Genomic DNA, 13143 nt, shown 5'->3' with positions numbered 1-13143 from the left:
GTCTCTCAGTGTAAAATGGGGACAAGAAAACCTTCCTCAAGGTTTCATGAGGATTGAATAAGCTGACATGCATCCAAGCCGCTAGAACAGCACGTGGCACATGGCAAGTGCTTTCTTAGGACAGGTTTGTGGGAAGGCGCTGGTCTGCACGCTGTTGAAAGAGGCTCTCATTCCAGATGCCAGGGCTTGCTGCTGTTTGAAACTTCAGGCAAGGGGCTCAGCCTCTTTATCCCCCGGGTCCCTCTTCAGTAACGAGGAGATCCTATGGTGCTTGCTCCTTAGGGTGGGCGAAAGGACTGAATGAACTGACACGTGTAACACGGAGCAGCGACTGGGAGCGTTAGCTGCGAGGATGATTCGTTCGCTCTAAAATGGTGCATTCACAGTGCCACGAACCGGCCGGGAGTCGGCGGTGGCGGCGGCGGCGGGGAACCTGGCTCCCGGCACCAGGCCCCGCCCCTAAGCCACGCCCAGTCCAGCCCCCGACACCAAGCTCCGCCCCAAGTCGCCTCGACCCGCCTCTCCCAGAAGGACTTTTGTCCACGTCCGGCCGCCGTCCGGCAGTGCTCTCTACTTCCGCCTTCTCCCACGTGGTCCCGTTCGGGCTCAGTCCGCGGCTCCGTGAGTGGGGCCGGGTCAGGGAGTGCCCCACTGGTCCCGGCGTGGGTGGCCGGGGTCTCCCGACACCCGAGGGATAGCCGGCTGGGCAGGGCGAGAGGACGAAGGGGGAGCAGGAGGGACTAGGGAGGTCAGAGGTCAGCCTGGGGGTCAGGAAGTCTGAGGTTATCCGCGGGCGGGGCTGGAGCGGGAGAGGGTCCCAGGAAGGTTAGAGTTCAGAAGGGGCGGGGCTGGAGCGTGGCGGGGGTGACGGGGAGTTCGGGAGCGGCGGGCTGGTGTGTAGGGGCCCCGGGGAGGTCAGGGATCTAAAGGGCCTGGGAGGGTGCGTCCCGGGGAAGATCAGGGGTCGGGCGCGTGCCCCCTCACCCCCGCCACTCCCGGCACTGCATGGGGCTCCCCGGCCTGCGGGCGGCGGCCGGGGCCCTGAGGAGAGCCTGCGGACCGTGGACCCCGCACCTGGGACCGCGCCTCCTTTGGTAATGACGGTGCACTTGTCTGTGACCCTGGGGTAGCACGCTGACCCCCACTGAGCCCGACTGCATGCCTGGCGAGAGCCAAGCCCTGATCGCGTTAAGTGCTGTCACTGCTCCATTTCTCGGACAGTGAAACGAGGCCAAGTTGGTGGTTGGGCAACATCTACAGTTAGGGCCCAGCTGGGGTTTGGACGCCGCGGTGGTCAGCCCAGGGTGTTTACCGCCCCATGCTGCTACGGTCACTCTTTCACTGTGTTTCCTTCTGTGTTGCTCACCGCCCCGCACCCTTACCCCCCCACCATATCTTTTCAGTTTGCACTCGATGGCCGGGAACGGGGAGGCCCCCATGCCCGTGGGAACCAAACAGGAGCAGAACAAGAAGGCCCGGAGTGGCTGGCAGGGTCCCACCAGGATCTGGGAGGAAACAGAGCAGCAGGCGAAGAAGCTCAAGAGCAGTGAGGATGGGGAGCAGCAGAGGAAGCTGCCCAAGCGGAAGATCGTGCTGCTTATGGCTTATTCTGGGAAGGGCTACCATGGCATGCAGGTGAGGGCGCCCTGAGGGGCCTGGGCAGCTCTGACCTCTCAAGGCCACCGTGTGCTTGGGCAGAGACCTCAGAGTGACATTTGCCCTGTGAGCCATCTCAGGAAATGGCAGAAAGCGAGGTCTCATTCTTCACCTATTCTATTGGGTGGTTCCCATCAAGTAAGATTCAAATGGAAGCAGCTTTGAGACTTGTGTCATCTATACATTGCTTGGATGCTTGTGGGGGGTGTTCACGAGCCTCCTAAGGTGATTAAGGTCCTAGGCCTGCTGATGACCAAGCATTGTGGCCTTGGGCAAGTGACTGGAGCTCTCCGTGCCTCGCTTCCTCTTCTTTAAGATCACAGTACTGGCATGAAGAGTCATTATTAGGCTGACTGATGCTGCTCGCTAGGATTGGGACAGTGCCAGGGATGCTCAGAAGAGGCTGCTGTTTCTCTTTGTCAGAGTCGTGAAGGTGACAGTTTGCAGGTACATGGGCACATGAGAATTCCCTGCCCAGCCCCACCATGCAATACTTTCCTGAAAAGCAGAAGGGTCTGGGTGCCCCGACAGATGCACGTGGGTTTTCTTGTTTTTCCTTGTGGTCAGCTCTGTGGCTCTTACACTTTGGTTTCTTGTTCTGTAAACTTTAAGCTTGACTCCCAGGGAGTAATTCCCTGCTGTGTAAAGTATCTAACTCAAGCAGAAGTTTAAGAAAACGATGCCCAACCTTACCAAGTGCTGTGGTAGCCTTTACTGTGAATAACAGTGGGAATGAGCTACTTCATTTCCTATTTCATTATTTTCTTTAAAGTATAAGGTTGTGCCCATGAACCCAATTTGATGACCACTGGTAGATCGTGACAGTTGGTGAAAACAGTGCTTCGGTCCCACTTAGTGAAACAGGCTAACCACCTCCGCTGCTCTTTGTGGTTATTTAAATGCTTTTTTGAGGGTGACTTTGATCACATGTGTTGTTGCCTTATTGCCGGCTTGAGAATTTTGCCCATGTCTCATCATATTCAGTTTGCCTCAGTTTCCTCATTAGGAGAATGAATGAAGGGTGGAGAGTGACAGTAGCTCGCATGGTGAAAGGACACCGTGGGATATGTGGAAGGGTTGTTATCCCTGTTTCCTAATATCTATGCCAATCACTGGAGGAGCATTTACAGCTTCTTGCTGAGTGATTGGCTTACGGTGCCATGGAAACTGTAAGGTGGACTTGGGGAAGAACCTTCCCACTGTGATGAGCATTGGCGAAGTGCTTGTAGGACTGTGTCCCTTCCTTGTCAAAGGTTTTCTTTGAGACTGTCAGGGTGGTGATCTCACCAATGTCATGGGATCCTGCAGGACTGGACTGGGGTTACACTGCATCCCTCACCAATAGCACATTCCCATTTGCACCCACTAGATGCTGGTCGTACCCTGGGGTGGCTTCCACCTTTAGCAGGGGGGCCTGCCTCCCCGTAGTGATGCAGGATGGCGTGCTCAGGACCTGGGGTGGTGGGGAGGGGTACCCTAGGTTACTGGGGGAGGGGATTCCCTAGGGTGATGAGGGAGAGGAGTCCCTCTTTGGCTGGGAGCTGCAGACAGATGGGTCTTAAGCAGGAGGGTGCTGGTCTCATATCTGACTTGTTATTCAGTCGTGTCTGACTCTTTGTGACCCCAAGGACTGCAGCACGCCAGGCTCCCCTGTCCTTCACTATCTCCTGGAGTTTGCTCACATCCACTGAGTCAGGAATGCTATCCAACCATCTCATCCTCTGTCACTCCCTTCTCCTCCTGCCCTCAATCTTTCCCAGCATCGGGGTCTTTTCCAGTGAGGTGACTCTTTGCATCAGGTGGCCAAAGTGTTGGAACTTCAGTTTCCAAAGAGCATTCAGGACTGATTTCCTTTAGGTTGACTGGTTTGATCTTGCTGTCCAAGGGACTTTCAAGAGTCTTCTCCACCCAGCCCTGGTGGGGTTGCCCCCTCCCCACCACAGCAGTATTGCACACGCCCTTGACCCCAGAGGGCAGCCCTGGACCCATGAATCCAGTGGGTGTGTAGAGTGCAGACTGGGGTCTCCTGGGGTCCTGCCACTTGCCTCCCCTACTCAGCTCCAGAAGAGAGAGCTGCGGCTGGTAAAGAGCTTGGGCCCCAGGCACTGACCCTGCAACTTGAGGACTTCTGGTGACAGTAGCAGCTGTAGGGGTGATGTCTGAGCCAGCCCACCACTGCCATCAACTGTGCTGGCCTGGTGGTGTTGCTGACACACTCATGACATTATTACAGAGAAACTGTTAGAGTTGACTTTGCTTTGATAATTACTGTGAACACTTTGTTCATCTTTTTTTCTTTTTTATTCACAAACTAAACCCATCAGGAAATTTTAAAGTTAAAAAAGAAGTCTTCTCCAGCATCACAGTTCGAAAGCATCAGTTCTTCGGAGTTTAGCCTTCTTTATGGTCCAGCTCTCATATCCATACATGACTACTGGAAAAGCCGTAGCTTTGACTAGACGGACCGTTGTTGGCAAAGAGATATCTCTGCTTTTTAATATGCTGTCTGGGTTTGTCATGGCTTTTCTTCCAAGGAGCAAGAGTCTTTTAATATCCGACTAGGTAGAGGGAAATGTTGTCTCAGGTGAGGCCAATGTTGGCTGCCCAGGGTTGGAAATTTCTAGGACTGTGGGGACCCACAGGTGGCTTTCCTACTTCTCATAGGTCGGGGGATGAGCTGCAGGGTCTCTCCGTGCCCACAGGTGTGGGCACACCACACATGCCCCTCCCTGGACCAGCCCCGGCCTGGGGCCCCTTACAGTGGGTAGTGACTCTGAAGAAACAATTTTTCTTCTCTTTTCCTCAGAGGAATGTTGGGTCCTCGAAATTCAAGACCATCGAAGATGACCTGGTGTTGGCCCTGGTCCGCTCGGGCTGTATCCCTGAGAATCACGGGGAGGACATGCGGAAGATGTCTTTCCAGCGCTGTGCCCGGACGGACAAGGTAGGTGCTGTCCCCACATCCCTGGCAGGTGTGAGCAGCACTGAAGCTTCCCGTGTGTGGTTTGTGTTTGTCCTTGTCCCACTTTCCCTCTTAGTGTCTCTATCTCTCAAGATTCTCTTGGTCACAAATGACAGATGCACAGATCAAGCTAGTCTAAGTGGAAAGAAATTTGCCTTGTGCAACCAAGAAGCTGGGGCATTTCTGGCTCATGTGTGGCCGGACCTAGGTGCTTGGGGCCACAGGGCCTGATATCCTGTCTATGCTTCCTCTTTGGCTGCTCCTGCGAGTGGCGCAGTGGCCACGACATCTGCCTTAGATCCATCCATCTCAGGCTCATGATACAAACAGGACCATGCGGCCGCAGAGGGGTAATATACAAATGGTTACTGCATTCATCCTGAGCACAGAGCTTGATCAGTTATGTAACCAGCGTCCCATCCCCAAAGGATTCCTGCTATTGCAACTCAGATGGTTACCTCTTCCTTGCTCTGCCCTGGAGTTTTGTCATCTAACTTGCATTTTCTTTTTTTCCTAAGTCTTGGAGAATCACGTCAAAGGTGGGACTTTATCTCCTATCTGCAGGATGTCATAGATTTGTTCCCTAGCTTTATGTTCTGTTGAGCTTCGAAGTTCACTTGTAATGTTTTATGAGTGGCACAGCATTCACTCCCTTGGTATACAGAGCACTGTTCTCGTCTCTGATTATTCCCTTCAGATGCATTTCTAGAAGCAGAATTCCTCCGTGGAAAGACGCAGCGTGTGCGTGGTCCTTCTGCTGAAGAGACCAGCGTGCCGAGCGTCGTGCTCCAAGTGCAAGGCCCAGCTGGCCCTCCCACGTCTGCTTCCTTTGCAGGGCGTGTCTGCGGCCGGCCAGGTCGTGTCCCTGAAGGTGTGGCTGATTGATGACATTTTAGAAAAGATCAACAGCCACCTTCCATCTCACATTCGGATTCTGGGTAAGCCATGTGTCACCAGGGCTGCGCACCAGGTGGTGGCCGGTCCCAACAGAGACACGCAATTCCTTTTCTCGCTGAGTTTCTCTATTGTGGAGATAAGACAACAGAGCAGTTCCTTAGCGGTTGGTCGCAGTGGCTGTACGTCAGTTATAGAAAATGATTCAGGACTCGTGTCTCCTTCAGAAAGGGACACAGCCGGACAGACAGACTCAGGCCATCGGTGCAGCACTTTGGCACTACATGTGCCTTGTTTTAACCAAATGCTTGGGTATAAATTCTGGATTTGATCAAATTAAAACAGGGGCAATTATTCCCTTTTGTAATAGGCCTGATAATGGGATTTCTAGGACCTTTTTTTTTTTTTTAAATCCAGTCTGACTCTCTGCCTTTTAGGTGGCATATATGTGCCATTGGTTTTATGATTATTATAATGTGTGCTGGGATGGCTGGGCGTAGATCTTCTTGCCTCCTGTTTCTCTCTGTCCCGTCTGTTACTTTGTTCCCCTCCTCTGTTTGTCCCTCCTTTTGGATTAATTGATGTTTCTTATAATTGCTTTTAATTATCACTTTGGGGGGCTTCCCTGGTGGCTCAGCTGGTAAAGAGTCTGCCTGCAAAGTGGGAGACCTGAGTTTGGTACCTGGATTGGGAATTTCCCCTGGAGAAAGGAGCGGTTTGGTTAGTTAATGCTATGACTCGCTATAGTTTTTTTGTTGTTGTTTATTTTTTTAAGTGATTGCTTTGGGGTTTAAATTTAAAGCAAGAGTTGGCAAACTTTTTCTGAAGAGGGCCAGAGGGCCACAGAAGTCATGTCTTGACTCTTGCAACCACATGGACTATAGCCCGCCAGGCTCATCTGTCCATGGTATTTTCTAGGTAAGAATACTGGAGTGGGTTACCATTTCCTTCTCCAGGGGATCTTCCTGATCCAGGGATCAAACCTGTGTCTCCTGCATTGGCAGGTGGATTCTTTACCACTGAGCCTCCAGGGAAGCCTGAATTTACTTCTAGTATAACATAGTTTTGTTTTTATTACACTGTGATCTTTCTCTCCCTGGTAGAGTAATCCTTCTTAAAAACCTCCTTCTAGAGCCAGTCCTCTTAAAGTCCCATTTGATGCTTCGTAACAGTCATTTCCCCAGGGAGTATTCTAATGTTTGCCATGGGTTATTCCCCAGTTTTGCTAAAACAATACCAAACTCTATGCACAATTGCAGCTGTTTACACTGCTTCTATAACAGGACACCACACGACCATTAACAGCCCAGCTGTATGGTCGACTGCCAGCCTCCCCCAGCCTCTTGGCGATTATGTTCCACACAATGGAAATTACGTCCTGAAGCATACTTGTGGTGCTCAGTGTCGACCAAGATGAATTCTTAAAGCAAGACAAAAAACAAAAATAAGATTACCCCAAATCAAACGTAACAGCAGAAACAGGTGGTGGAGAGCACAGGGGAGGGGCAGCCTTGAACTGGCAGTGGCGGGTGGAGGGGCAGGGGCAGCTCGGAGGCACTGGCTGCTGTGGAGGGCTGTTGGGGGGCTTCGAATCACCCCCTGAAATCTGAAGCCAAAGTTGGCCTTTAAGTCAGGCTCCTTGTGAGGCTGCCTCCTTGCAACTTGATTGCGCCTTCAGCGTGAGGACAGCCATTCAGCAGGGAGCATCCAAGCCACGGGGGACTCTGGTCCCGAGCTCCCAGAAACCATCCCTACCAACAGTTCTCACCATCCTTGTAGAAATTTTCTGTACAAATATAGACATAATCTCTATATATGTATTCCTGTTACAAAAAGAATTCCCCTTCCTGTAGTTCTCCATTTTGCTTTTCTTTCTTTTTTGTTTATAATTTGTTTTTTGTTGTTGTCGTCGCTCTGGGCCTTCATTGCTGCGAGGGCTTTCTCTAGTTGTGGCAGGTGGGCACTACACTCTTACCTGCAGCGCACAGGCTTCTCATTGCGGCGGCTCCTTTTGTTGAGAGCACCGGCTGTGGGTGCTCAGACTCAGTAGTTGTGGTGCACGAGCTTAGTTGTCCCGAAACATGTGCGATCTTTCCAGACCAGGGATCGAACCCATGTCCCCTGCATTGGCAGATGGATTTTTATCCACTGTACCACCAGGGGAGCCCCATTTTGCTTTTTTTTTTCACTGAATGGTTAAATATTTTTGGAGCTCCTTCCAGTGCAGTGAGCCCTCAGCCATGAGGCCTCCGGTCCAGGTGACGTGCCACCTGCCCTGCGGGCCTGCCTCCCGTTTCATCCTGCAGATGTCTAAGAGCCACTGATGGCTTTCCTATTACTGGGCTTTTTAAGCTTCTTTTGCTGTTGATCACAATGCTGCCCCTGGCCTCACCTACAGGATGGCTTCTGACCCATGGGTTCCAAGTCAGGGACACCAGCTGGTGCTTTGGTCTCCATGGCAACTGGTCCCTCTGTGCTGGGTCCCCCTGGGATCCGAGAGGCAGGGTGTCCAGCAGCTTGGCTGACCCTGGGTTCTGACAGATGCTTAAGAGTTGATTGTACTGGTTGGTTTGGCTCTGAGATGGAGTGTCTGGTGGACTGAGGGTTTAGCACATGGAGCTGGGTACCCCTCGGGCTCATCTGGGTTTGGGAGGCCAGGTGCCAGCGCTCAGAGCTGGTCATGGGTGTCATCAGTCTGTCCTCATCGCTTCCTCTGCCTCCAGGACTGAAGAGGGTCACGGGCGGCTTCAACTCCAAGAATAAGTGTGACGCCAGGACCTACTTCTACATGCTGCCCACGTTTGCCTTTGCCCACAAGGATCATGACTCGCAGGATGAGACGTACCGGCTGAGCGCAGAGACACTGGGGCGTGTGAACCGGCTCCTGGCCTGCTACAAAGGCACACACAACTTCCACAACTTCACCTCCCAGAAGGGGCCCCATGAGCCCAGCGCCCGGCGCTACATCCTCGACATGTTCTGTGAGGAGCCCTTCGTGCGTGAGGGCATGGAGTTCGCTGTGATCAAGGTCAAGGGCCAGAGCTTCATGACGCACCAGATCAGGAAGATGGTGGGGCTGGTGGTGGCCATCGTCAAGGGCTATGCGCCTGAGAGTGTGCTGGAGCGCTGCTGGGGCGAGGCCAAGGTGGACGTGCCCAAGGCGCCGGGGCTCGGCCTGGTCCTGGAGCGGGTGCACTTTGAGAAGTACAACCAGCGCTTTGGCCACGACGGGCTGCACGAGCCACTGGACTGGGCGCGGGAGGAGGCAGAGGTCACGGCCTTCAAGGAGCAGCACATCTACCCCACGATCATTAGCACCGAGCGCCAGGAGAGGTCCATGGCCCAGTGGCTGAGCACCCTGCCTGTGCACAACTTCAGCGCCACTGCCCACGCTGCCGCTGGCCTGGGCACCAAGGTGGGGCTGGGGGCTGGGGACCATGGGGGCTGGTGCTGGCCTTCCCAGGAGCTCAGCCAGGCGCTTGTCCACACCTGTCATTGATTGCACCCATTCTATAGATGAGCAAGCGTAGGTGCCAAGAGCTGCGTCATTCCTCCAGGGTCAAAGCAGTGGCAGGAGCAAAGGCCAGGGCAGAGGTTCTGGTGGCTGGCTCATCTGCTCTGTGCTTGGTGACCCTGGGTGAGGGACACGCTCAGTGGCCCGTCTTCCCAAGTGTGAGAGGGAGGTGACACTGGGACGTCCTTCTCTGGCTCACGCACTTGGTTGGTGCATATGTGTCTGACTCCAGAGCGTGGGATTGCTTGGGCCCAGGACACTGAGTAGCCCAGCGGTGTTCTCCTCGCCCAGGGTGGTGTTCCTGTCCAGGCCTACAGTGCTGCCCTCCATCTGCGGGGGAATGCAGGCTGGTGCAGACCCTGCATTTTGGCCCAGCTCCCAATCAGGCCACTCTGCTCAGCAAGCAAGGGAGCCAGGCTTGCTGTCAGTACCTCCCAGGGCCCTGACTCCAAATGTGACTCATCTGTTATGTAACTACCAACCTTATGTTAGAAGGAGAACATCCATGATTCAAGGTGCTGGAGCTAAAAGTTAACATTTTAACTTTAGTTCTCAATTCTTTATCCTGCAGTGAGGGAGGTCCCCAAAGCCCATGTTCTCTCGTGGTGGCCCAGCAGGCAGTCAGAGGGTGAGATTCCCACCTGGAGCTATGGGAGATTTCTTCCCATGTTCTAGGTATCCAGAAAGACACTGTCCTTCCTCCACAGCTGGGCTTGTAAACTCAGGTGCGTCCAGGGAAGGGAAGTAAGCAGGGTGGGCCAAGTGTAAAGAAAGCAGGCGTGCAGGTCAGATGGTAAGTAGCATGCAGTGTCAGGAGGGAATAGGGCTTGGTGGAGACTGTGGCCAACAGGAAAGCTCTTGCTCCACCTGAAGGGGCAGGTGTGGTTGGTTCAGCCAAGGGAGGTGGGCCCAAGTGTTGTCAGAGCTTACATTTTTTTTTTTCCAGAGAAACTGGCATTCCAGGATTTTATATGAAATGGTCTACCCTTTATTTATGTACTTTGGGTTGCACTTCTGCCCTTTGATGGTAGATGATTATCAGTTTTCCCGAGCACCATGAGGCCAGGTCAAGCATATGTACAGGTATGACCTGGGGCCAGGCTTGCCCTCTGCTTGATTCTGTGAATAGAGGCCTCTGGCCATTTGCCATCTGTACATACTGCTGAGGGGCTTGTACTTGTCCAGCTTTGCAGTGGCCCAGTTTTATGTTCCCAGGGTTCTGCAGTGGTGGCCTCTGGGCATTTGAAGGAGCCCAGTGAAGACCTCACTTCTTATTCCCAGCCCCTGGCTTTCCCAGTCTTAAGACAGGTTCTTGAACCAGTTAGGAGAGACATGGGGTCAGGCAGGTCACGCCTCAGGCAGGTCTGGGCAGCCCGACCTCCACCCTGGGAGGAAGTGCCTGCCTCTGAACAGCATGGTTCCTCACGGCTGTCTCCTGTGTGCTGTTGCCCTGCAGGCCCCCAGCTCCCTGGAAGGCAGTGACGGGGTCGGGGACAGTGACTGAGGCCCCGGGAGCGTCTTGGAAGTGGCCCACGACACGTGCCGGGACCTGCCAGCCTGCTGTGGGCTGCGTGCCTTCGCCAGATGGGAGAGCCCCCCCGCGTGCCCTCTTCACCTCAGGGTCTTGAGACCTGCGTCATTCTGAGTTTTCCTCACAGGGAGAACCTGCTGCAAATCTATTTTCAGCTCAACACATTGACTACACACACCTGAGCATGTAAAGACTTATTTTTTTAAAGAAGCGATTTTCTTATTAAATAAGTACAAACTTGGCTTAGTCACTTGTGTTCATTTTTGAGCTGGGGTGCTGGGCATGTGGGATTCTTAGTTCCCCAACCAGGGATTGAAGCTGGGCTCCCTGCAGAGGCCTAAGCACTGGACCACCAGGGAATTCCCACTTAAGATACTTCTTTGACTTTTTTCTTGGTCTTTTCTGTGGGTCTTTCATGGAGAGAGACGGTATGTGCTGTGTTAGTGACAGGCCTGGCTCTGCCTCCACTCCGAGCTGTGAGAAGAGTGGGTTGGTCAGTGCGCATGTGCAGGCAGGCAAGCTGGTGGAGGCCGGAGCGGGCGGGACGCTCTTGGCAGGATGGGCATTTAGGTTCTCAGGATGGGGCTTGGTGGCCTGGAGAGCTGCACAGACAAAAAGAGAACAGGGCGCCTGTTGGGCCATGCAGAGCAGTCCCCAGCGCCAGAGAACGTGGGTTCCTTCTGTGTGTCCACCTGGCCCGCTGCACATAGCTTTCTTCTGGATCCATCCATCCCCGGCATGTTCCACACTTAAGGAAGCAGCATGGGACCCAGGGGGGAGGGCTGAGGGCAGAGGAAGGGGCACACTGTTGACTCGTCCCTTGGCGAGCTCTCCTGCCAGCAACTTCATCCCTTAATTGGCTAGAAGTGTATCATGTGGTCTTCTGTAGCTGCAAGGGAGGCAGGGAGTGCTTTTTAAGTGGTGCCCTGCAGAAGAATAGCGATGTTCTGTCAGCAAGGAAGAGAGGGTCAGGAGGTGGCAGTCACTGAGTAGCAGCAGAAGTTCATTTCAATCCAGTTCCTCAGTTGTGTCTGACTCTTTGTGACCCCACGGACTGCAGCACGCCAGGCTTCCCTGTCCATCACCAACTCCTGGAGCTTACGCAAAGTCATGTCCATTAAGTTGGTGATGCCATCCAACCATCTCATCCTCTGTCCCCTTCTCCTCCTGCCTTCAGTCTTTCCCAGAATTAAGGTCTTTTCCAATGAGTCAGTTCTTCACATCAGGTGGCCAAAGTATTGGCGCTTCAGCTTCAGCATCTGTCCTTCCAATGAACACCCAGGACTGATCTCCTTTAGGATGGACTGGTTGGATCTCCTTGCAGTCCAAGGGACTCTCAAGAGTCTTCTCCAACACCACAGTTCAAAAGCATCAGTTCTTCAGTGCTCAGCTTTCTTTATAGTCCAACTCTCACATCCATACATGACTACTGGAAAAACCACAGCTTTGACTAGTTGGACTTTTGTTGGCAAAGCAATGTCTCTGCCTTTTAATATGCTGTCTAGGTTGGTCATAACTTTTCTGCCAAGGAGCAAGTGTCTTTTAATTTCATGGCTGTAGTCACCATCTGTAGTGATTTGAGAGCCTCCAAAAATAAAGTCTGTTACTATTTCCATTGTTTCCCAATCTATTTGCCACGAAGTGATGGCAAATACTAGACGCCATGATCTTAGTTTTCTGAATGTTGAGTTTTAAGCCTTTTTCACTCTTCTCTTGCACTTTCATCGACAGACTCTTTAGTTCTTCTTTGTTTTCTGCCATAAGAGTGGTGTCATCTGCATATCTGAGGTTATCAATATTTCTCCCGGCAATCTTGATTCCAACTTGTGCTTCATCCATGCCTGCATTTCTCATGACATACTCTGCATATAAGTTAAATAAGCAGGGTGACAGTATACAGCCTTGACATACTTCTTTCCCAATCTGGAACCAGTCTGTTGTTCCATGTCCAATTCTAACTGTTACTTCTTGACCTGCATACAGATTTCTCAGGAGTCAGATCAGGTGGTCTGGTATTCCCATCTCTTTAAACATTTTCCACAGTTTGTTGTGATCCACACAGTCAAAGGCTTTGGCATAGTCAATAAAGCAGATGTTTTTCAGGAACTCTTGCTTTTTCGATGATTCAACGGATGTTGGCAATTTGATCTCTGATTCCTCTGCCTTTCCTGAATCCAACTTGAACATCTGGAAGTTCATGGTTCATGTACTGTTGAAGTCTGGCTTGGAGAATTTTGAGGATTACTTTGCCAGCAGAAACCCAGGAGCTTTCAAGTGGAGAAGTGGTATGTGTGTGTGTTGGGCCTGTGTGGGTACATGTGTCATCTGAGATGCAGACATTCATGTGCTGTGTGGTATGTGATTACCCATGTGTATGCACGAGTGGTGTGCGAGTGGTATATACATGTGTATTTATGTCATATATAAGTGTAGGTGATGTTTGTACACAGATAGCTGTGTGTGCACGGATACCTGTGTGTGCATGTGATATATGTGTGTGTTGCACACCCATGTGCACAATGGGGTGGATCTCTTTGAGGGGCTATTCCATTTGGGAGAACAGATGGAGTTGGGCAGTAGAATCAG

At 52.4% G+C, this 13143-nt stretch overlaps 1 protein-coding gene across 3 annotated transcripts; it reads left to right on the top strand.

Moving 5' to 3' along the window:
- The first annotated feature begins 539 nt into the window (after positions 1-539).
- On the top strand, positions 540-10798 carry PUS1 (pseudouridine synthase 1). Of its 3 annotated transcripts, none has more exons than XM_020905682.2 (6): positions 540-621; positions 1404-1635; positions 4463-4600; positions 5454-5556; positions 8236-8927; positions 10483-10798. In XM_020905682.2, the coding sequence occupies exons 2-6, from the start codon at positions 1414-1416 to the stop codon at positions 10528-10530; spliced, it is 1203 nt and encodes a 400-aa protein (XP_020761341.1). In that variant the 5' UTR covers positions 540-621; positions 1404-1413; the 3' UTR covers positions 10531-10798. The 3 variants fall into 3 exon arrangements, with proteins under 3 accessions (XP_020761341.1, XP_070331131.1, XP_020761339.1); XM_070475030.1 differs by having other exon boundaries at positions 578-755; XM_020905680.2 differs by having other exon boundaries at positions 578-1094.
- Positions 10799-13143: the final 2345 nt, after the last annotated feature.

Source organism: Odocoileus virginianus, chromosome 12 (assembly GCF_023699985.2).
Source record: "Odocoileus virginianus isolate 20LAN1187 ecotype Illinois chromosome 12, Ovbor_1.2, whole genome shotgun sequence".
Classification (NCBI taxonomy): Eukaryota; Metazoa; Chordata; class Mammalia; order Artiodactyla; family Cervidae; genus Odocoileus; species Odocoileus virginianus.
The sequence above is the reverse complement of the archived record's forward strand: the minus strand, read 5'-3'. Positions and strand labels throughout refer to the sequence as shown.